Source organism: Crocodylus siamensis, chromosome 11, assembly GCF_052110815.1.
Source record: "Crocodylus siamensis isolate JL-2025a chromosome 11, ASM5211081v1, whole genome shotgun sequence".
Lineage (NCBI taxonomy): Eukaryota > Metazoa > Chordata > Crocodylia > Crocodylidae > Crocodylus > Crocodylus siamensis.
Genome location: NC_143405.1, coordinates 25969265 through 25992312, shown reverse-complemented (window position 1 = coordinate 25992312; position 23048 = coordinate 25969265). Strand labels below are relative to the sequence as shown.

General features: G+C 50.0%; 1 protein-coding gene across 3 annotated transcripts in view; it reads right to left on the bottom strand.

The window, feature by feature from the left end:
• Positions 1-20795, bottom strand: part of TRAIP (TRAF interacting protein) — a 39378-nt gene extending 18583 nt beyond the window's left edge. The window contains exons 1-6 of one of the 3 annotated variants that reach the window (XM_090021748.1): positions 20663-20795; positions 20030-20192; positions 16446-16503; positions 13487-13570; positions 6830-6869; positions 4267-4394 (exon numbers count right to left, since the gene is read on the bottom strand). In XM_090021748.1, coding sequence (XP_089877874.1) covers positions 4267-4394; positions 6830-6869; positions 13487-13570; positions 16446-16503; positions 20030-20127 — 408 coding nt within the window. In that variant the 5' untranslated portion in view covers positions 20128-20192; positions 20663-20795. Of the gene's footprint in view, positions 1-4266; positions 4395-6829; positions 6870-13486; positions 13571-16445; positions 16504-20029; positions 20196-20662 lie in introns of all 3 variants that reach the window. The other 2 variants (XM_090021750.1, XM_090021747.1) reach the window with 2 other exon arrangements.
• Positions 20796-23048: the final 2253 nt, after the last annotated feature.

Sequence of the window (23048 nt, the reverse complement as noted above, 5' to 3'; positions counted from 1 at the left end):
ATATAACGAGAAGCCCTTCTGCTTAAAGAAGCTGAATTGTTTTATATGCCTTCAGCCTCCCACCAGCTCACCTAGTCACAAAGACAGAATAGAAGCCCTGAGATACTTATGTCACCGTAAGATGCCAGCTGGCCTAGATCAAATACTTGCTTTTCCCATTCCAGGAAAAGCCAAAGGCTGTTCCTAACCTGTTCTCTCTACCACAGGTGCCTTCTGTTTCCACTTCCCTGGCACTGTTCTAAACCAGTGGAAGACAAATTTAGATTCCCGAGTCAGAACTACCACCAGGCCATTCTTCTCCTGTGTACCAACTAAGTCCAGCTCAGTATGTTCAGTAGTAACACACTGTGTTACTGGAGGACAGACATGGCTTGATGCTAGTCAGTTTAGCCCACGGTGGACAATTAGTTCAGTTGGCAGGCCACTCAGGAGTTCTGGTGAGCTGTTGAGGGCTGACAAAATCTTTCAGAAGATATCATTTTAACAAATTATAGATAAAAACAAATCACACACACACACCACACACAAAAATCTAACATCTACTATATTTTAACTTTAGTTAAAAAAAATTTTTTTATCCTGATTTATGGTTTTTTTTGAGTAGTGTATATAGAGGCATAATAGCTCAAAATAAAGTCTTAATTTTGTATAGTGCATGTGGGAGGTGGGTGTACGCCCATGTGTGTGGAAGGGTCCTGGAAGCTAGTGGTGGGGGGCAGGCCCACACAGCAGAGCTGGCCCAAGTGATGCACTGAGGTTTGGTGTCTACTCTCCCCCACCCCCCACCTGGCCCATGGCTGCACTTACGGTACTCTGCATAGGGCTGGGCCCTATCCACTCCTGCCACTCTGGCTGCCTTCCACCCACTCTGCCCGCAGGTGCAGCAAGGACAAGAGGAGGAGGAGAAGGAAGAGGTACCACTGGAAAAGAGGCACCCGAGTAGCACCCAGCTGGCTGCAGGAGCAGCAAAAGCAACCCTTCTGGGAAGCTGTGCATGGCCAGGGCCAGGGCAGGAGTGAGGTACAGGCTGCCCTAGGCAGGACTTGGCTTCATGTAGAATGCCACAGGGACAGCCATGGGCAGGATACAATCAATTGTAGGACTGGAAGAGGGCCAGCGTGGTTCCCATCTTCAAAAGAGGGAGGAAGAACCCAGGAAACTACAGGCCAGTTAGTCTCACCTCAATCCTAGCAAGCTGTTTGAGAAAATTATGCTGGCACACATCCAGGAGGGGCCAGCAGGGGACTGCATGCTTAGGGGCAACCAACATAGGTTCATCAGTGGCAGGTGCTGTCAGACCAACCTGGTGGCCTTCTACGATCAGATCACCAGATCATTAGATGCAGGGGTAGCAATAGACATAGTCTTCCTGGACTTCCAGAAGACATTTGACACTGTCTCTCACCCTGTTCTCATTAAGAAACTGGGGGACTGTGGTGTCGATGCCCACAGTCAATTGGGTCGCCAACTGGCTGGAGGCCCGCACCCAGAGGGTGGTAGTGGATGGGTCCTTCTCAACCTGGAAGGACGTGGGCAGTGGGGTTCCCAGGGCTTGGTCCTCGGGCCCGCACTGTTCAACATCTTCATCAGCGATTTGGATGAGGGGGTAAAAAGCACCCTGTTCAAATTTGCTGATGACACTAAGATGTGGGGGGATATGGGCACATTAGAAGGAAGCATCAGGCTACAATTAGACCTAGACAGGTTACAAGGGTGGGCAGATGTGAATAGGATGGGATTAAACACAGACAAGTACAAGGTGATGCACCTGGGGAGGAACAACCGGCAACCATACCTACAGGCTGGGGAACCCCCCTCTTGTCAGCACGGAGGCGGAAAAGGATCTTGGAGTCATCATTGACTCCAAGATGAACATGGGCCGGCAGTGTGGGGAGGTAGTCAGGAAGGCCAACCGCACCTTGTCATGCATCCATAGAGCAGGTCCAAAAAGGTGATCCTCCCTCACTATGCGGCACTGGTCAGGCCGCAGCTGGAGTACTGCATCCAGTTCTGGGCACCGCACTTCAAGAGGGATGTGGACAGCATGGAGAGGGTCCAGAGGAGAGCCACTTGCGTGATCGGGGGCAGCAGGGCAGGCCCTATGAGGAGTGGCTATGGGACCTGAACCTGTTCAGCCTCCAAAAGAGAAGGCTGAGGGGGGAATCTAGTGGCCTGTTATAAATTAGTCAGGGGGGACCAGCAGGCATTGGGGGAGTCACTGTTCCCCCGTGCACTGCCAGGAGTGACCAGGAATAACGGTCACAAGCTGGCAGAGGGCAGGTTTAGGCTAGATATCAGGAAGCGCTACTTCACGGTCAGGGCAGCTAGGGTCTGGAACCAACTTCCAAGACAAGTGGTGCTGGCTCCTACCCTGGGGGTTTTTAAGAGGAGGTTGGATGAACATCTTGCTGGGGTCGTTTGACCTCAGTATTATTTCCTGCCATGGCAGGGGGTCGGACTAGATGATCTATTCAGGTCCCTTCCGACTCTAGAAATTATGAAACTATGAATTGGTGGGCCGGATCCAGCCCACAGGCTGCATGTTGCCCACTCCTGGTTTAGCTTCTGCCCTGGCTAGAACGGTATGCAGTGGTACCACAGAGACAGAGACAAACTGTTAAAAGAGTTGTGAGAAGAAATAACATGCAAAACTACCAGGGAACTGCAAATGCCCTACTGAGGAGACTCATTCAACAGCACCTTTTGCATCCAGCATACCCAGATGGTGGTGAATAGCTTCTACACACTCGGAGGATTTTTACAATGACTACACAGGCTGCAAACCATGCTTGATGTATCCCACTTTAACATGGGACATGGGAAAGGTAAGTAGAGAGGGCACATAGAAACCTAGTAGCAAACACAACCGTCTTGAGAGAAATAAGTTGGAGAGGCTGTTTGCAGCAATTGCAAAGTTGCTAAAAAACACCTGATTTCCAGTTTATGTGAACAGGAATTATGATCAGGCCTCATAGTAAAACCCTGGCCATTGGAACCACTGAGCACTACAAGGTCCTTGAACAGAACATAAATAGGATAAATATATCCTCTGGTTAAGAAAAATTTTCAGGGCTTTTCCTTTATTCCTCCCTTTTAACCAACATACAATAGTAAAGCACAATTTAGAGTTCCATCCTTGGTTCAGTAGAGTTTACTGCTGGCAGCAAGGCATCTCCATTAAGCAGAATTTATGGTGTACTCCCCCCGTCCCCCCAGTCAAACCAGCAGCCATTCCCACTCGCTAGGATTTGGTTAAAACAGCTGAGACACATCCCAGTAAAATAGTTGTTTTACTTAAACCCATTTCCACTGTTATTTACTCTCAATTTATGACAAAATATCTTAGGAGACTAGAAAAGAAAATATTTGATCCCTGGACTACTTCATGTTAATGAAGTGACTGCAGAATAGGGGCTAGCTGTGGTTAAACTCAACTCAACTAAAATTTGCAATTTTCCCTTGGCACATTTTAATTAACTTGTTTGGGTGGGGAGAGAAATCAAAGATTAATATTAACCAATCCAAACCGAATACTGCCAGGCATTAAATATCCTATTTTGGGTTAGGCAGGGCACCAATCTCCGCTTTCATGCTCATGCCCTTCAAGATTGATAATGATATTTCATTAGGTGTAAGATGAGCACAACCCTCCCATCGCCCAATGCTACCCAATGCCGTCAAGTGCACAGCTGCCTCTCATGTGTGCTGCCTTTGGCCTTGAGCAGAAAGCCATTTTTACAGCAAGAGAGTTCAACACTAACCACACGGACCACCACTCAGCTACAGCATGGAGGACAGCCAAAGTCCTAAAGTGTGACGGACATTAAGTACTTTGGGTTCATTCAATAAAGCTTGCAGACAAATACAATGGAAGATTGTTTTCCCAGTGTCTTTCCCCTGCTGAGGTAACACAGATTCAAAGGAGGCATCTCAGGAGACTATTGCCTTGAGACATTGTTAAGAACAGTACTGCTTTTCCAGATATTTCACCTTCCACCTTCTTTGCCTTTGCATAGCCCTACCTCTGTAGGGAAACTGGCAAAGCTAAAAGGTGTCTTAGACAATAATGCAACCTCACTGTTGCTCTCCTCATACTTCAAAATTGGAAAAATGGAGGCAAGAAGTTGTAGGAAGCCATTATCAGAGGCAGGCACATAGCTCTGCCCAGGACTGTGGAAAGCAGTGCACAGAGAAAAAGCCCTTGAGACAGAATCCTAGGAATATTAAGGTCAAATGAGATGCCTCCTTGCTTGTGGAAGAATGTACCTTGAGGGTGGAACACAGCATCTCCGTCTCACCCAGGGATTTCTGGAGTGACTTAATGGTGGCGTTGCGTACGTCTAGTGTCTCCCTAAGCAAGTCCATAATGGCCTGGCACTCCCGCTTCTCTGTCTCTGAAAGGAAATATGCAAGTAGCACTTAGAATATCCCAAGATCAGGCAGCCATGTGTCCCACTATTCTGAACAGCAATATGGCTGAAGGATGAGACATTCAACTACAACATTCAACTACACCATTTGGAAACTGCCAGAAGCCAGAAGCTGCTTCCAGCACTGGTGGGCTCCCAGCTTCTCCAGTAAAAAGCTGTAAGTTCCTCTCAAGGATTGTTTGGTGCTGATCTAGCTTGCTCAATATGGATCAATTTAACTCTTGATGCCACCACCAGCTACTGAGCTCAGCACTGTTTCTGCAGACTAATGATTACAAAACTACAAAGTTCAGGTAACTTACCTTGACATGTTCTCTCAGTATAAACCTTGTGTGTTGGGTCCATGCTTAAATGTCTGTTGGATGATACTGTGAACAGCACCACAGTGTCTACACTGCAGAGCAATTAGACTTCTGTGGCATTATACTGCTAACACTCACCTTCACCTGTGCACATGTCTAAGGGTAAGATCAAATATATAAGCCAAAAGAGGCATTAAGACAAAGCTTTACAAGACACTGGGGACCTCAAAAGCTACATGGCACTTTATTAAGGCAGTTTTATCTTTCTGGAGCACTCCTACATTTTGCAGGTCAAAAGGCCTTAAAGTCACATTATTCCAATTATCCTTTGCCCGTGCTAGCATTCCCAATAATGACCTTTTAGCTGCCAGGGATAAAAGAATGAAATGGTAGTGTCTGCATTCAGCCATGCAAGTCAGAGGATGGTGCTAAAAATGGAATGCTTTAGAAAGAGGGCTGTAATTGACTGAGGAATAGAAAGATTACTAATACACTGAGCTGATGGAGTTTACACAGAATGTTTTGTACCAATGAAAAGCTGTGATCTCAGTTCTGTTGTGGTATAAAGTAATGACCCCTCAGATGATCAGTGTAGAATACATTAAGTTGTGGGCATAAAACTTTCAATAACTTTAACCCTGTTTGTTTCCCTGCTTGGTTCCATTTTCTCTCTCTGGTTGGACCCAACAGTTCCTGGAGACCTGTTTGTGTAGCTATTTCTTCTTCTAAGCCCTCCAGCTTCTTAGTCCTACCATATCCGGAGGCAGTGACTTTTTGACCTCCTCTTTACCTAATGGAAGCAGAGGTGGGTAGTGAAGGTGTTTTCAAAAGGATGAATCAGACAGAAACAGAACTCAAGAGGGCAGGAAACCCCAGTCAGAAGAAAGCTCTCTCTGCTGGAATGGGGGAACAGCTTCAGTTTTAACATCTACGAATCAGAAGCTGACTGGGCCCTAGGCAGTTCTGGATAGTATTTTAGCAGGAATCCTAGCACTCCTCCCTAGAAAGAGGAAGATATCAGCTCTCTACCAGGTCACAGTACATGATCACTCACAAGTGAATGGGCCTTGATAAAGAATGCTGGTAGTTTTTCAAACTCTGCTTTCAGCTCAAATATCTAGCAAATATTTCTGTCTGTTTTGCAGAGAGGTTGTAAGAGCCCATGAGGGGGCAGGGGATGGGGGTAGGAGAGAAGGAAGAGGACTCTTGAAGTGCTGAGACCCCCTTTGTTCCCATGTCTTTGGATTTCTGTCACACAGACTGACTGACACTTTCCTTTTGCTGCTCATGACTCATGTTCTGATGACAGGCTGCCTACAGACAATGCTTAAAACCCATTGACAAGTCTCCAGGGCTTTCACTTCCCTGCCTTCCTCAGACACTCTAAAATTAGAGAGATCCAGCTCTTTGAAGCAACGAGAAAATGGAAATGCACACATCGAACTACACCTGCTCCTCTGGGGATCCATTGCATCTGAGCAGCTAAAAAGGCCCCAAAATTCTCCTTCTTCTGTTTGGGTCCCAATTATACTTCCTCTTCCACCACTTCACACTAGAAGTGAGTCCTAGGCACTTGGCAACTCTGAGCGTCTTGATGAGCAGGCCTAATTTAACAAAAGGAGGTCGCTTTCAGCAGATCCTCCTCTGGAATAACAGTGGCACTTGGACTTCTGTAGCCTGTCAACTAGGACAAACTTGCAGAGGACATAAAAATTACTGTGCAGCTGGGCATACGCTGCACAGCTTGCAGCCCAAGCTGTCATGTAAGTCCCAGACTTGAATTCAAAATCTACAGGTTTCTCCTCAGAGGACAGCTCGGAGGAGATACAGTCCAAGCAAACCCAAGACTTCCGTTCCCCTGTGCTCTGTTTCATAAAAGCAAACTGTAGCATACTGTACAAAGGGGTGATGCCCAAGCCTACAAGTGCTCTGATTTTTCTGTGCCAAACTGACCTTAATACTGACATAGGGAGAAAAAAAACCAATTAAAAGCCACAAACTGTAGGAAGCTCCAAGCCTGCTGATCCCCTTCTGCTGCCTCCTCCTCTCACAACCTACAGATGGACAGAAAGCTTTTTGCTTCCTTTCTGAACTCACCTTTCATGTACAGCTGTGCTTTCACCTTGTCCAGTTCATTCTGTAACAAATCATGCAGAGGACCAAATTAGAAGCAGCACTACATGGTAAGCTTCACTTTGCTTAAAAGTACTGTGCTTACAGCTTGTAGTCTTCCTAAGTCCTTTCCCCTTGTGGGACAACCATAGTGATATTTGCTGAGAGCAGAACACAATAGCAACGTGTACCCTTGTTATATGCAACAAAACCAAGTGTTACTATAAGCAATGTGGGGAGCATCTCCAACTGGCAGTGTTTTGGGAGAAGAACAAGATTGCAAAGAACATCCCAATCTTGTCTTATCCTTGTCAACCTCCTGTTTCTCACACTGTCAGTCATTTTGGTTTAGTTGAACAACTTTGGAAGACTCTTGGGAAAACAGGAGAAATTAGAGAGGGGACCCTCCCCCTGAAACACTGATTTAAAAACCTCAAATCTGCATTTTTCTACAATTAAAATTAAATACTACCATTATGTAGGTATCAGTTGAACGCAATATGTTTATGGATATATTTACAATATTAAAGCTATTTGGAAGCCTACCAATGCCTCAATCATTTTAATAAAATACACTTCAAATACCTCTATATTTTGGTGTTTGATTTTGTTTGGGTTTTTTAAAACCACAGAAATTCAGAGCTCCCTCTGCCCCTTTCACATATCAGGACATGGGTCCAGCTACAGCTGTGACCCCTGCTGTTTTGTAGTGCTGAGCAGCCCTGCCCATGCTGTTGACCCTCACTCCCAACTCACAGCCCTCCACCCCACCAGATGCCCCTCACTCCCAACCCACAGCCCCAATCCTGCCAGCCCTGCTGGTGCCCCTCACTCCTGACCCACAGCCCTCCACCCCTCCAGATGCCCCTAACTCCCAAGCTGAATCCCCAACCCCTCACCCATGCCTCTCACTCTTGACCTAGTGCCATACTCTACCAGTGCCCCTCACTCCCAACCCACAGTCCCCCCTGCTCCACCAACCCTGCTAAAGGGGGCTTCCAGCTGCCAGGGCTACAGGACCTGGGCCAGTAGGCCCCTGCTCTGCCCCCCCACCAGCAGTGCTTGAACCCTGGCTGCCACACGCAGGAGGCAGTGACTGTTGCAGCTATTCTACTGCTCTCCACGTGGGGGCCTCTGTGGCCCAGCAAACAGGATGTGGCAGGGGCGGGAGGAGCACAGACGAGGAGCCTTGGTGCAGCCACCACTACCAAGAGCCCTGCACCAGCCATGGTGCCATGGTGAGCTGCCCCCTGCCCACCTGGCAGCAGCAGAGGGACACAATACTGTGCTGCTGCCCCTGCTGCTTCCAGGAAGAACCTCACCACAACAGCGTGGGGCGCTAAGCAGCAGTAGCATCGAGCCTCACTGTGTCAGGTCGCATTCACTGGGCCATAGAGGACCCAGAAGGGGAAGCAGCAGGGTGGGGAGTCCCAAGCCCTGCAGTGGGCAGCCTGCCTCCACTCCATGTACAAATCAGGAGGGACACGTGTCCCCCCTGGAAGTGAACGTGACAGCAGGGAGCTAGCCCCCTTGATGCCCTGAGGATGGGCTGTGTGCGCTCCATCCCGTTTTCTGGCTAGGCCCTGCAGCTGCGCATTCCTGCCCCAGCCCCGAAACATGGCCCAACTGGCCAGCACCCCCAGCCCTGCCCCACTCACTCCTTCACTGTGGGGGCTTCAATCTCTCCCCTGCTCCCAACCCCGCCAGACTTACCTGCAGGCAGCTGCTCTCCACCAATGCCTGGCTGTACTGCTGGCTATATGGATACCCATATGCACATGGCGCCCCCTGCATCCCATGCTCCCTAACCCCAAGCAGCTCCTTGCAGGCTGGAACTTTCCAGCTTGCAGAGGGAAACCTATGGTTTCTTTTTTTTTTTTCCTTTAAAGGAGAAAAAAAAATCTACATTTTTCTACAGTGAACAGAAAACCTGGATCCTCGATAATGATAAAATCACTGCAGGCAGTGTTGACAAGCTTTAAGAATAAGGTAAAATTAAAGACAGGGAATATTTAGGCTGAGCCTGAAGGAAAAAATTCCTCAACAGTAAGATGTTACAAGTGTGGAATAGTCTCCAAAGGGAAGAGTAACCTGTTACAGGGAGAAAATTTGGATAATCAGAAAGCATTTCCATCTCCCTCTACTTAAGACTTAGTCATTCTATATATGATTCTATACTGTGAGCTAAGCTTTATCTAAAACAGGAGTGGGCAAAATACGGCCCACGGGCCGGATTTGGCCTCTGAGGCCATTCTATCCAGCCTGAGAGGCCCCTAAAAAATTTAGAAAATTAATATTTCTCTGCCCTTGGCTCCTGTCAAAAAAGACAGGAGCCAAGGGCAGTAGGACCCAGGGGAAGCCCGGCAGACTCCCACAACAGCAGGGCCCACTGGGCCCCGCCCCCAATAGTTGGAAACCCCAGTGGGAGCTTCTGGCCTGGGACCATGTGGCTGACCCTTGTGGGAACCGCAGGTAAGGGGGAAGGCCAGGGGAGGACCCAGGGCAGGGAAGGAGCCCTGGGAAACGTGGCCCGGGGAAAAGCTGAGCATGGGGGGTGGGGGAAAGCGGCTCTTCACCCACCCGGTGGCCAGCGCCCCATGCTGCAGCTGCTCACAGCCTGCGTGGGGCTGCCTGTACCTGCTCTGGGCAGCCCTGCACCGGTTGTAAGCAGCTGCAGCAGGGAGCACTGACCACGAGGGCAGGGAAGGGGCCGCTGTGGGAAACGGGGGGGGCCACAGCTGCTGCCACCATGCGCAGCTGTCATGGGCAAGCCCAGAGACAGCACAGCCTGCTTAGAAGCTGGTACTGAGCACAGGGAAAAGCAGCCCCTCACCCGCCCCGTGCCCAGTACCCTGCACTGCAGCCGCTTGCACCTGCTCCATACAGCCCCGCGCAGGCTGTGAGCACCTGCAGCAGGGAGCGCCAGCCATGGGGCAGGTGAGGGGCTGCTTTCTTCCCAGCTGGTGAGCAGGGGGTTGGGGCTGTGTGCTGCCCCCTGCCTGCACCACAGGGCTGGGGGGCACTGGGAGTGAGTGGGCAGGGAGCCAGTGGGAGCACAGGGCCCACACTGGTGTCTCGGGGCCAGCGCCAGCAGGGCCTAGAGCAGGGTGTCAGGAGTACAGGAGTCCCGGCCAGCAGTGGCTCAATGGAACTGGGCCAGCTCCCCACCTCCCTTCTAGTGCAGCCCAGCTTGGCTCCACAGAACCCTACCACCCTGTGCCCCACTTTGGGCCCACTGGTGCTGGCCCTGGGACACTGGTCCCAAGACATTGGTTCCAAGTTGGTGACCAGGGGGCAGGGCACCTATCAAGGAGCAGGGCTACCCATGTGGCCCTCGACAGCCTGCCAAAACCAGGTAAGTGGCCCTCTGCCCAAAATAATTGCCCACCCCTGATTTAAAAGATAAGTGCAACACAAACTATTCGTGACATGCCAGCACAGTGTAAACCACTCAGCATAACAGCATTTCTCACTGTGTACTTGTGTCCTGTAAAAACAAGCAGTAAAACTAAATATTAAGGACTAGTTGAAACAACTTAGACTGTTTGGATACAAGGACTTTCAACTTTCTCTAGCTGCTAAGTGGCTCCATCTACTTGCTAATTTGTGAAGTTGTACAGTGAGAGCTTACAGCTTGTTTAACAGTAGCAGGATTCTCTCTTCAGTGGCATGACAAGTTACCATGAAACACTGGGCTGGGACACAAAAGAATGACTTCTCCCATGCTCATGGGCATCTCCATGAAGATCTTTGTTGGAGAATCAGCAGAGAGGAAGCTAGGTAGAATAAAAATGAGTTCCCAGAAGCAGCTGTGGTAGTACTGAAGAAATGTTGAGGAGAAAAGGAATAAATCAGCAGAAAGGAAAAAAAACTTTTTCTAGAGAGCTTTATCTAGAGTGACCATATGTTGCAGTTTGCCTGGGACAGTCCCACATTTCAAAGGCCAGTCCCAGCCAGTTGGTAAAAATTAAAACAAGAATCCCGGAATTGCAGCAGCCTGAGGTGCAGTCCAGTAGCGGGGGGCAGAGTGGCACCAAGCAGTTCTGCCTCCCTGCCAGACTGTGTCCACAGGCCTGCCCCTGCCTGCCAGCCTGTTCCACTGGCTACAGCAGTGATGCCAAATGCGGGGGGGCAGACAGTATCCCAGATTTCCTTTTTGTAATGCAGCCAGTGCCTCTTGCAAGAACTGGTCTATGTGCTAAAGGCAACTTTTTCTTCTCTAAGCCCTAGTCTTGGGCACCCAGCTAAAACAGATGCTTTCCACCTCTTCTGCACATTCACTTTAGTCATTGGCTTCTTTATTACAGTCTCTGAAGATGGTCTGGTTACCTGCGTTGAAGTCTGGCATGTTTTTATATATGATATACACATAGCCGTTGCCATGACAATGCTAATTATGGTAATTGCTGCGCACGCTCATCTTAAACACAAGAGGGTATAAGAGTCCCATTATACCAAGGTCAATGCATTTTTTTAAACAGTTGATTCAGCCACACAGGAAATAGGACTTTGTCAATGTGAAACTACGGACTAGAATATAGAACAGTCATATCCTTCTTTAACCCTTTACATTCAGGATTCTGCAGAGTTAGTCACCATACCTGCTGCTGGCACCAAGTGATTCATTCAGGCACATCTCTAAATCAAGGCAATTTTCCTAAAATTATTAGGGTCACTGTTGCCTTGCTGCTACTTTGAGAGAGCAAGAGGTACAGAATTCCTTGCTCCGATTTATTTAAAAAGGACATTAACTTGAAATCTCATCAAGTCCAGTGAGCTGGAAGCATGTCTAGGACTTGAGCTTCCTTCTAAGTCCCCTTATTAAATGAGCTGTTATTACCACTCTGCCCCATTTCTTTTTAACGTCTCTCTCCCATTACCATACGTAAGGCAAATATAAGTTTTAAAAGACCTGTACACAGAAAAAGCAAATTTTCCATGACACAGACAGTTATGGAATCTAAAAAGTGGCCAAACTCAGTATCTCTATAACAGCTCCTTACCAAACAGCTCAAATCTGTCCAGTTTTGCTAAGCTGTATGGATTGGCTTGATTGAATTAAGTACCCCAGAGTTTAAACCCCCCCCCCACCTGTCTTGACCCTAACACAACCACCAAATGCTCTCAACAGAAACCTGAAAAGGAGCCTAAGAGAGATGTGCGTCTGATTGCCAAGAATCCAGGTTTTTTGTTTCCCACAGAAAAATGGAGTAAACAGCAGGTTCTCTCTTTTTACTGGAGAAACTCATGGATTTTGCAGTTTTGCAATGAGCTCCCTGCAGGCTGGCAGAGTTCTACCCTGCTAGGAGCTGGGAGGGAGCAGAAGGGCAGTGAGACACAGGGCACCACATGCATGCAAGTGTGAGGGGTGGGGAAGAGGGGAAATCGATGCCCCCGTAGGGAGGGAGGGAGCTGGGCAGGGCTGGGGCTACTGCCCAGCAGGGTGGTACATGGGGCCCAGGGCCGCAACATGCAGCTGCAGGACCCCAGAGGAGAGTGAGACAGGGCCCAGGGCAGCTAGTCCGGAGGGCAGAGTTGGCTCCCCGCCCAGTGTGCACTCCCCAGGAAGGCAGAGGGAAACTACTCCCCAGATCTGTGTGCAGGGTGGGTGCAGACTGTGGACTTTGACTCCAGCCCTGCTGCCCTCCCCCAGGGTTTTTGCAGCCTGATGGGTGCAACCTGGAGCTGCAGGGAACAGCGGGGCCAAGCAGAGAAGCCGCCTGCTGCTGCTTGCTCCACACTGCCGTGGCAATGCATCCCCTGTGTGCGTGCAGCTACAGTGAGAGCAGCGGCGCAAGGTTGCCCCCTCAAAGCAGCTCCATGTGCAGGAGGCACGTTGCCAGGGCAGTGTGGAGATCACAACAGCGAGCAGCTTCTCCACATGGCACCTCTGTTCCCTGCTGTGCTGGGTCACGCCTGCCAGGCTACAGAGGCCCTGAGGGAGGGCAGCACGGTGGGAGACCAAGCCCACAGCCTGCCTCTGCCCTGTGCACAGATTTGGGGGGCGCAGGTCTCCTCTGCCCCCCTTGGGAGTGCACACCATGGTGGGGACCCAGCCCCACCCCACCCTGCAGCAGGCAGCAAAAGAGAGCAGGGACAGGGAACTGCAGACCAGGGTCTGTGGCCCTGGCAGCTGGGAACCCCCTCTAGCAAGGCTGGGGGAGCAGGGGCTGGGTCAATAGCAAGGCTGTGGGGGGAGTGAAAGGCATGAGCAGGGCTGGGGGGTGTGCGGTGGGGAGCCTTTATTTTTAAATTACGGATTTGGGTGGTTTTATCAGAGAATTTGTAATTTTATATCAGGGAAAACCAGGGTCCCTGTTGATTGTATAGAAAATTGTATAGAAAATAAGGGGGTTTCAAAGATGATGACAACTGGGGGGGAAGCAAAAGGCTCTTACCATTAGGAAGCAGAGTAGGTACCTTTCTAGAGCACTGCAGGAAAACATTTTGGAGGCAGAGCTGATACAATGGATAAGAACAGAGCCCAAAAGGAGGTAAATAATAAAAGGAAGCACAAGCACTCTAGGTCTAAGATGTACACAGGCATAACCAGCAAACCAGGTAGTGGAGAAGCATCAGCAGACCAGACTGTGGTCCTAGGCTGCTGTCCTAGTACCCAACAGGAGAACCCAGGAAGAATACCTGTAGGCTTTCTGCATCCAATGTTGTCTGCTCTTCCAGGGCAACATCAAAGAACAGCTTATTGATGATATGTCTTTTGCTGACCTAGATAGGAGACATGGGAGAGGATGAGAGGCATGATGCAAGAAATGCAGGAAGAGCCACTGCTGCTAGGGCAGACAGCTACAGTGGGAATAAGCTAGCATTCCATCACAAGACAGTACCATGTGAGATGGCAGGAGACAGTCAGCTCACATAGCTGGTGCCAGTAATAAGATCCCGCTTTGGATCTTCACCCCAGAAGCAGACTCCAGCTTCACAAATTAAATCCCAGGATATTATCTGGAGTGACAACAAAGATTCAGGCATTTGAGTGGAGAGCAGTTTGTTCTCTGGCAGCTCAGGCCCAGCAGCTGACGCTGAGCTCACACAATGCCAAATTCAAGCACAGGCTTACGTACCACTTTCCACATGCAGAAGGTGCTGTAATTGAATTTGATAGCTCTCCACACCTCCCCCATGCCGCTTCAGCTTTGTGTTTTAAGTATTATATACAGTCATGACACCAGCTAATTGCATAGTTACTGCTACATAAGATGTTATTTCGCGATAACTCCATGGTAACCTAGAGATGTAAGAGGCGGTGAAGAACAGAGGGAATCAACAAGTCAGGAAAGGAACAAGGGCCAAGACCTTGAAAGAAAAGAAAAGAAAAGAAAAAAAAAAGAGACAGGAGCAAAACTATAAAACCAATATGTTCCCCGTCTGCAAACCAATGCCTCTGTATAGCTCAGCGCCTATTGTAGCTGAAAGCCAGGAACAAGCCAAGGCCTCCTATCTTGGCTACCTAGATGAGAAGTAAGAATCAGACTGGATTAAGAAACAGGATCTTGGGGTACAGCACTGAATTGAGACTGCAGAAATGTTTCCACATTCCTTTTATGACACTGAACAAGTCAATAAATCTCAAGAAACCCAGCTGTCTGTCTTTTTAAAGTTGAATCTTCCTGCAGACAGTCTTTCTTAGTAAGGGGATGCATAATGCCCAGCATGATGCAGAGGCATATGGGTACTGCTATAACAGAAGTAAATTACTAAGCTTCAGGTTTCGATTACTTCCCAGCTCTCCAAGTCTTTTTTCTTTATGACACTTAATTTGTCAGTTTAAAGGCACTTAATTTGGCACTGGTGTAGTCTTGCCAGTAAAATGTCTGAAGGCTCAAAAGCCCTTATCCCAAACCCAGATACAATCTGGAAGGGAGAAGAGCATGCTTCTCACTGCGCCCCAACCTGACCAGGACTGTTAGGAGGAATTCAGGGTCTATGGCAGGGGTGGGCAATTATTTTGGCTGGAGGGCCATTTAATGATTTTGGTGAGCTGTTGAGCAGCACAAGAGGTGCCCCACCCCCCAATCGCCATCTTGAGACCAAAAGTTCCACTCTTTAACCCTGACCTTTGCCCCTAAGCTCTTCTTCCCTGCTCTGCTAGCTGGGAAGCAGAAAAAAACCCAACTCATATACTAAAGGTCAAACATCTACTATAACATTTTATTTGAAAAAATATGTTTGTACCAATTTACATAGTGTATGTACAGGTGACTGCATAATAGCTCAAAATAAAGTCCTACTCTTGTATATTACGTGTGTTGGGGGGGTCAATGCGAGTGAGTGAGAGATATTTCTGGGGGATGTGTGCAGCTTGCAAAGGGGTGCTTGTCGGGTTTTTGGGGGGTTGTGGTGGATTGCAGGGGGTGTGTAGTTTGTGGGGGCATCTGTGGGATTGTGTGTGGGTAAGTGTGGGGGGAAGGGTGGGTGTGGGGTTTGTGGGAGGAGACACCCCCATCGCATTCCCCCTTCAGGGTGCCAGCACCTGCTGTTGGCAGCAGCAAGAGGCAGCAGGCCCTCAGGGCACTCCTGGCCCACTGCAGGCAGAGCTCCCTGATGGCGTGTGGCTCTGGCTGAGTCCCGGGAGCTACACGTGGCAGCATGGAGCCCACCCAGCTCAGCCTACTGTTGTGCACCTTCAAACCAAACCAGGTTGGTTCCATGCCAGCACGTGGAGCTCCTGGCACTGCAGACAGGACTTGCGCACCATAGGGCTGGACTGGCCCAGCTCTATGCCTCCGCACGGGGTTTCCAGAACTACAACGGGAAGCTGCACATGGCAGCATGGAGCCCAGTCAGCCCGATAGAGCGTGGACAGGAAGCCATGGGGAGTCACACGCCATCGGGTCAGGCAGGCTCCATGCCTCGACATGCAGTTCCCTGGTGGAATGCTGGAAGCCCAATGTGCTGGCATGAAGCCAGCCTGGTCCAGTTCCAAGGTGTGCACCAGAAAGCTGGCCAGGCTCTGTGCCACCACGTGCAGCACCAGGGATTCAGCTGCAGTTACACACACCATCAGGGGGCTCTGCCTGCCACAGGCCAGGTGTGCCCTGAAGGCCTACTGCCTGCTGTTGCTGGCAGCAGGGCCTGTGTGCCTTGGCAAGGCCCCCCCACCCCACCCTCCTGCAGGCACAAGTTCCTGTACCCACTTGCCAGCTGTCCAGTTGTGTGCCATTGTGTTCAGTACCTCGACATGGGCTCCCAGCTGGAGTGCCAGGAGCTCCACAGAGGTGGAAGCAGAGAGGCTGCCCAGTCTAATGGTGAATGAACTCTGAAAGGTGGGAGGAGGAGGGTTTTCAGAGGGGCAGCCATGGGCTGGTAATAATTGTTTTTTGGAAGGGCCCTGCAGGCCAGATAGAATGGCCTGGCAGGCCATATTTTGCCCACCCCAGTCTATGGCAAGTTTAGTCCTTTGTTCTTTTGCTGAGATTACTTAAGTAGCAATATTCTACACAGCTTGATGGTGCTAGTCTAGCACGAAACCCTCTTTTCATTCCATTAACACCTCTGTATGCCACCACTGTCCTCACACCTATCCTCTAACAGCACCAGCAACGCTGTGTTTCTCCAACTCAACAAAGGCTAGTGGATTTACCTGGATTCTGCACTGTGGACAAGTCCAATTCGGCGCAGTCTCAAACCACTGAACAAGACTGAGAAAAAGGAAAGAAATGTACAGTGAGTTGTTTTAATACAATATATTAGAATAGTACAATATTTGGAATATAGTACAATATATTACAATAGTATATTCCAAAACCTCCAAGGGCTTCACTAGTAACTCAGGAGGAGGCAGAAATGCATATAACACACATAAAATGGAAGCGATTGCCTCCAGAGTAAAGGTGGCCAATGCAGGCTGGAATTGTAGTCTCCATGGACTACATTTCTGTATTCAGAAGGAACGGCTGCAATCATTTACTGAGTCTAGCCTGAAAGTTTACCTTCAGCAATGGACAGTACAGGTACACCAATACATCAATACAATACTGATATTGGATTGGCACCAATATAAAAAGAATTGGCTGCATTGGAAATCGGCTTTTTTTGCCTGATGTGGCCAATAACGTTAGCAATAAATGCTCTGTTCATGTGCGCAGCTGCAACAGCACATAGGTGGCAAGGAGCATCGCCCAGCAGCATGGAGAGCTGCATTCAGCTGATAAGTCTGTTGTGATGGAGGGGAAGGGGCCAGGAGGGTATGGTGGGGGGTAGAAAATCAAGGGCCCTGCAGTGAGGGAGGGAGTGGGGCAGGGAATGAGATGGAGCCACAGCTCGTCTGAGGGGCACCAGGAGCAGCTCCTACCACTGCACACACTCCGGGAGGGCATGGGAGGGAGGGGGGACCCCCCAGATCTGTGTGGGACAGAGTGGGCTGGGGCCAGGGCTGTGTCAGGCTTTTCCTGGAAGGGGCTGGGCTGGGTTGCACTTGGGGCAGATGGTGGCGCTAGGAGGGGGACTACAAGGGTCTACAGCGAATTTTAGGGTGGCTGCAGCTCCTGTGCCCCCCTGTAACCCTCTCCCAATGCTGCTGCCACTCGCCACAAGCACAGCCCAGCTCAGCCCCCACCAGGAACAGCCCAGTGCATCCCTGGCCCCAGCCCACAGCAGCAACCCACCCTTGCCCTGCACACAGATCTGGGGCAGACCCTAGCCCCCTTGGATGAGCTGCGGCTCCATCCAATGCCCCGGCTGGGCTGGGCAGTGCCTGCCTGAGCCCCAATGCCTCTCTCACCACACTGGCCTTGATCTATGCCCTCTCCCACCACAACAGACTTACCAGCTGGACACTGGTCTTCAAGCTGCCAGGCTGCACATCAGAAATCAGACTGGTATTGGCCAATATGCCTCCTTAAAAATTGCCTATCGGTATCTGCCCCAAAAATCTCTATTGGTGCATCCCTAATAGACAGTACTTTTAAGGAGGTCAAATATCACAGAAGAAAATTCATAGAAGTTAGGGGCTGGAAGGGACCTCACAATATCATTAGGTCCAACTCCCCAGTCTAAGGCAGGAAAGATTGCTGAGGTTAGATGACTCCAGCAAGGAGGTCATTTTCAGGGACTCTATTTTGAAAATTTTCAGTGACCCTACTTTGAACAATGAAGTTCGGGAGAAAATCAATTCACACGTCTATCCTGTAAAAGAAAAGGCACCGTTTCATTTCAGTATATGGTAGAATTGGGATATCCTGCTTTGCTCTAAATTCCAACAGATCCAGGGTGACCACAACCACGTCACTTCTGTACTGTGAGGCATTTTGTAGCTATGAAGTGGGAGCCCGATTACCAACCCGAGATCATGGCTACCTGAATGGAACAGGGAACCTCCAAAGTTTGGGGGCACCTATTGACAAATGAACAGCTGCCTTGGAAGAAGATACTTCAGACTGATACTGGGATAAAATTTCCCATGTTAGGGTAGATTTATCTGAAGTTGTAATATGCTTGCAACCACTACCCCTTCAATTTTTCACCCCTCAAGATGGTTGGGATTTTCCTGGAATATCCTGCTCCAATATCCATGTTTTGGGGAGTTTTAGAAGAGCCAACCCTCATTTCAGAAACCACTCTCAGGGCATATTAAAAATTGTATACTTATTGATGGAAAACAATTAATTTCTTCAAATACAAAGGACACTGTTCCCCACACCATCTTCTAAAAATAGGAGAGAGAAAAACAAACAGCCATTTCTTTGATTAGAGAAAGAGACCATCATCCTTGCATCCTCATCTTTCTGACACCTAACTGAGGCATGAAAAAGTGAGCCCCATGGCATGCACACACGCATATAAGACGACTCTCTCTCTCTCTCTCTCTCTCTCCAATGCAAATGCATTGATAAAACAATTCCAGCAAAAGCACAATATAGACAAGCATGTTTCTTCTTTCATTTATGGGTGCAGGCACATCACACTATTACTACAGAGTACTAACAATTCACTTCAGATCTTACTCCATGTTAAGTTTACTCTGCAGTAAGGAGCAGACACTCAAACAGCTTTCCTTCGCTGACTACTTGCAGCATGCACCATTACAATGTCTAACCACTGGTGAAGGGAAGCCAGTTTTCCCTGAGCAAACAACTTAGAGTTGAAATGGACCAGGGGAGTGAACCAACACAAGCATGCACATATTCAGTTAGTAACTTTCTTCACTAATAAAAGCTAGTGCTTGTATCCAGGGTAAAGTTATCAAATGTGTTCCAAGCAACACAACAGAGCTTTGCATAGTGTCTACTCCACTCTTACTATATTATATAGTACGTCAATTTACTGTGCAGGATTCCCTATGCTTCCCAGTGTGAAAGTGCAGCAACAAAACTGGACCTTCCTCCTAATAGTCTTGCCTCCCACTACTTCAATTACAAACCAGTCTTGTTCCACCTGCCCCCCTGCCGTCCAATCCTTGGCTCCCTCATAGGCTTGCAGATGCACCTTAGCCCCAACTTGCAGCTTCCCTAATATAAGATTTAAGATCTCCCAACATACAGCTATGCCAGTGCATCTCAATACCAACCCACAGAACTTCCTGCTATTTTAGTAATGGATTTCTCCTAAGCAGGAAAAGTCTGAGTTTCAGAAGCCTGGAATAGGCTGATTTCCAACTAACTCTGTCAACCCATCAACCAACCCCCTCAAAAAAGCAAGAAGGATCAGCCAGTCAAAAGGTACATGTTTTATGTCTTTTTCACCCTCATTCCCCTAAACCATAACTCTGGTAAACAACAGGAGTGGAGAGGGAGAGACTGACATGCAGAAAGACAGCTGATTAGCTCACTAATAAGCAGCACACAGCTCTCAAAAGAGTAACCCTGGAAATGCAGTTTCCCAGCTTCCCCAGAGATACTGACATCATCAGAACAATGATGGCTGGCTTCTGCATAGCTTTTTTCATCCAAAGTTCTTAATGTTTCATAACTTCCAATGTATTTATTCTCAAGACAGACCTGGGGTGATATTCTCCTGTTTACAGAGATTAAACTGAGCCACCGAAACTGTGGATCTCGCTCCAGGGCTGGGGCAGAGATGGAAACTGAACCCAAGTCTCCCCAAACTTTTGTGCAATCCTAGTCACTGGATAATCCCTCCTCTCAGGGAAGAAATAAGTCAACTCAGCAGTCACATGAAATGCACGCTTTCCCCCACTAACTGTCCCACTTTCCCATTTCTACTTACCATACATAGTGGAATGTGTGTCCACAGTGGATAGCTGCCACATCCTTCTCATTATCAAAGAAATCCGAGCATATAATACAATGGGCACGGATAGGCATCCTCTATGGTGACAGCATCCAGACGGCCCTTGTACCACAACCAAGGAAGTAACTCTTCGTGGCTTCTGCTGAGAGACAAACAAGCCTCAGGGAGTCTGACCCCAAAATGGACACTCATCATAGCATGCTGAAGTGCATCTGATCAGTAACTGGGATAACTCATAACCATGGTCTTACAGAGCCTATGCCTGGAAGCCAAGTGTCGCCTGTGCATGTATCAAGCATTTTGGCTAATTCAGCGGGTGGCTTCGCGGGGCCACGGAGCATTTCCTTCGCAGGCCCTGCCTCCCCTTGCCGTAAGGAGCTGGACACCGAGCCGTTATCCCCATCTTACACCGCGCACGGAAGAGGCCAGGGCGAGGCCGGGGCCCCAGTGCTCGAGCCATGCGTCCTTCCCCATCCTAGCGTCACGACCGGCGGCGCGGGGCCGGGCCGAGCGCGGGGCGCCCCGCCGGCACACGGACCACCTCGGCCCCCGGCCGGGCAGCCACGAGCGGGCGCGGGACACGGCAGCATGAGGGGGACAGCGCCACACCTGCAGGCGGGCTCTCACCTGCGCCCGGGCGGGGGCCGGGGGTGGAGCGCTGGACTGAGGAACGGAAACTGCCTAGGCCTAGCCGCGCCGCCTTGCTCGTTTCAAATTTGGTTCCTTCCGACGCACTTCCGATCTGGGCCGGAAGTGAGGGGCAGGGCCGCTCGCCGCCTGGCGCGGGGAGGGGGCGGGGTTTGCGTCGTGGAGCGCGGTTGGGGGCGGGGCCGGCCTGGGGGTGTCTAGCGGCATAGCGGGGGTGGGGCGTGTTATGGCCGGCGGGAGCTGCAGTCAGTACCGGTGCTCCGCGCGGGGGAGCGTCGCGTTGGCTGAGCGCTTCCCGGGGGCCCGGCCCGGCGGCAGAGCGGCAGCCGGGGCCTCAGCCTCAGGTGGCTTCATAGAGGGCAGTCCGGGTTTCTCCTACTCTGTCCTGTCTTGATACGAAACCCGACGCCTTTATGTCCTCTCTCACCAAGAGAGAAAAGGCGTCGGGTTTTGTATGAAGAGAGGACAAAGGGCAACCGGGCCGTCCTCTATGGTGGCCACTCTGCCTCAGCGCCGCAGCGGGCCGCGAGCCGGGCACGGGGGTTGTGGCGGTGGGGTCAGGCCCGGGGGGAAGGACGGGCCGGGCCGGGTAGGGCTGGCCCGCGTGCACAGTGCGGGAGGCTGGCGGGACGTTTGGGCCCCGTCCTCCGCACGTGCAGCAAAGTAGGAAAAGTCGGTAGAGCGGAGAGAGGGGAGGTCAGGACCCCGCGGGGACCGCATGTAAGGGGCAGGGCAGTGCTGCAAATGCAAGCTCTCCTGTGACTTGGGCCTTTCCAGGCCTGAGCCCCTCTGGTACTGCGCAGTCCTGCCACTTCTCAGGAAGGCCCAGCAATTACTGGATGACTTCATTGGGCCCATTCCGTTTTTCTGTTTGGGAAAACTTTTTCACATGGGAGGGTGTGTGTGTGTGTCCTTGTGAGCCTGCTCACTGGGCCCTTGCAGTGCTATGATGTGTGCTGCTGCCTTTTAAGTCACAATAAACGATGCCGTACTTCACATTTTAGCAGGAGCAGCTGACTGCTCCAGGACTGTGGATGGGACTTGAGTTCTTCTGCAGGAATTACTCACAGTATGCAAACACAGCCATCTCTGGGGTGGAAGACAGCTGTTGTTGAATAACACAGAGCAAAGGATATACCCGTTTGACACTGGGAAGGGTGCTGTATCCAGTCAAAAGTCTAGGGGGAAATGAGAAGACAGCTCCTTAATAGGAAACTGGCCTAACAGTGCTTCAGCCTGTGAAGAATACTATAGGACAGTGGTTCTCAACCTTGTCAGGGTCAAGGCACCCCACCAATACTTTTTGAATGAGACTGCACCTCTGGCTGAGAAGTTCTGCTGGTGTTGCCTCAACTTAACCCAGTGCTGCCAGGAAGGAGTGTGCAACTGATGAAATTGCCCTGTGCTGCAAAGCCAGCCTGGGAAGAGCTGTGCCATGTGCAGGTGCTCCCCCTGCATTAGGATTTTCTAATCAGCCTGAAGCAGGCAGGAGCTATCATGGAGTGCTGCTTTTTTCAGTCTGGTGCCCCCCTGCCCCCATGCTTCTCCCAGAAACTGAAGGGGGTGGAATGGTTCTACCTACACCTGTTTCTGGGTGGAACATTGGAGGGATGAACCAGAAAGAGCTGCACTGCATGAGGTGGCTTTGCTGCCTGCTTTAGGCTGATTAGAGCCCTAATGTAGGGAGAGTGCACAGGGCAGATTCACCTGGTCACTGCCCCTGCAGCATCCCAAGTAGGAACCACTGCCATAGGGTTTTTAATGTGTACATATGATCTGGAATTTAGATTCATATTTCTAAATGATCAGAATGCCCACATTTGGGCATTGTAGTTTGGTATAGATTTAGGGAGAACAGGGTCCACAGCTGGTCCACCACCATTATTTCCTGCAGCAGAGGGACTTTCTTGGAGGTTGTTGATCCACCTTCCAGCCTGGCTCAAGTCTGCTTAGTGAGATGATGTGGATGATAACCTGGCTTTGACAGCTGCTAGTCATGAATGCACCCATACCTTATCCCAGGATCAGTGTTTGTGTTGCATGCTGTGTGCACTTCATGGCCTTTGAAGAGCACATGTGCTAATGGACATATTCACAGGCACATACATACAGTGGTTTTAGCAACTTCAGTGCGTCTCCAAGGGCAGCATTTGTTGCGGTTTGCACAAAGGAGGCTAGGGCAGTGGTGTTGGAAGAGCTTTGGAGAAGTGCTGTTTCTGTCCATGTTTCCTCTGCTGCTGGAGAATCAAGAAGTCTGGACATGCTCTATGACTGGTTGTGGCTGCTGTAGCAGAATTATCACTTTTCTGAGTCTTCCAAATATGACCCATGTGCATCCCATGCAGCA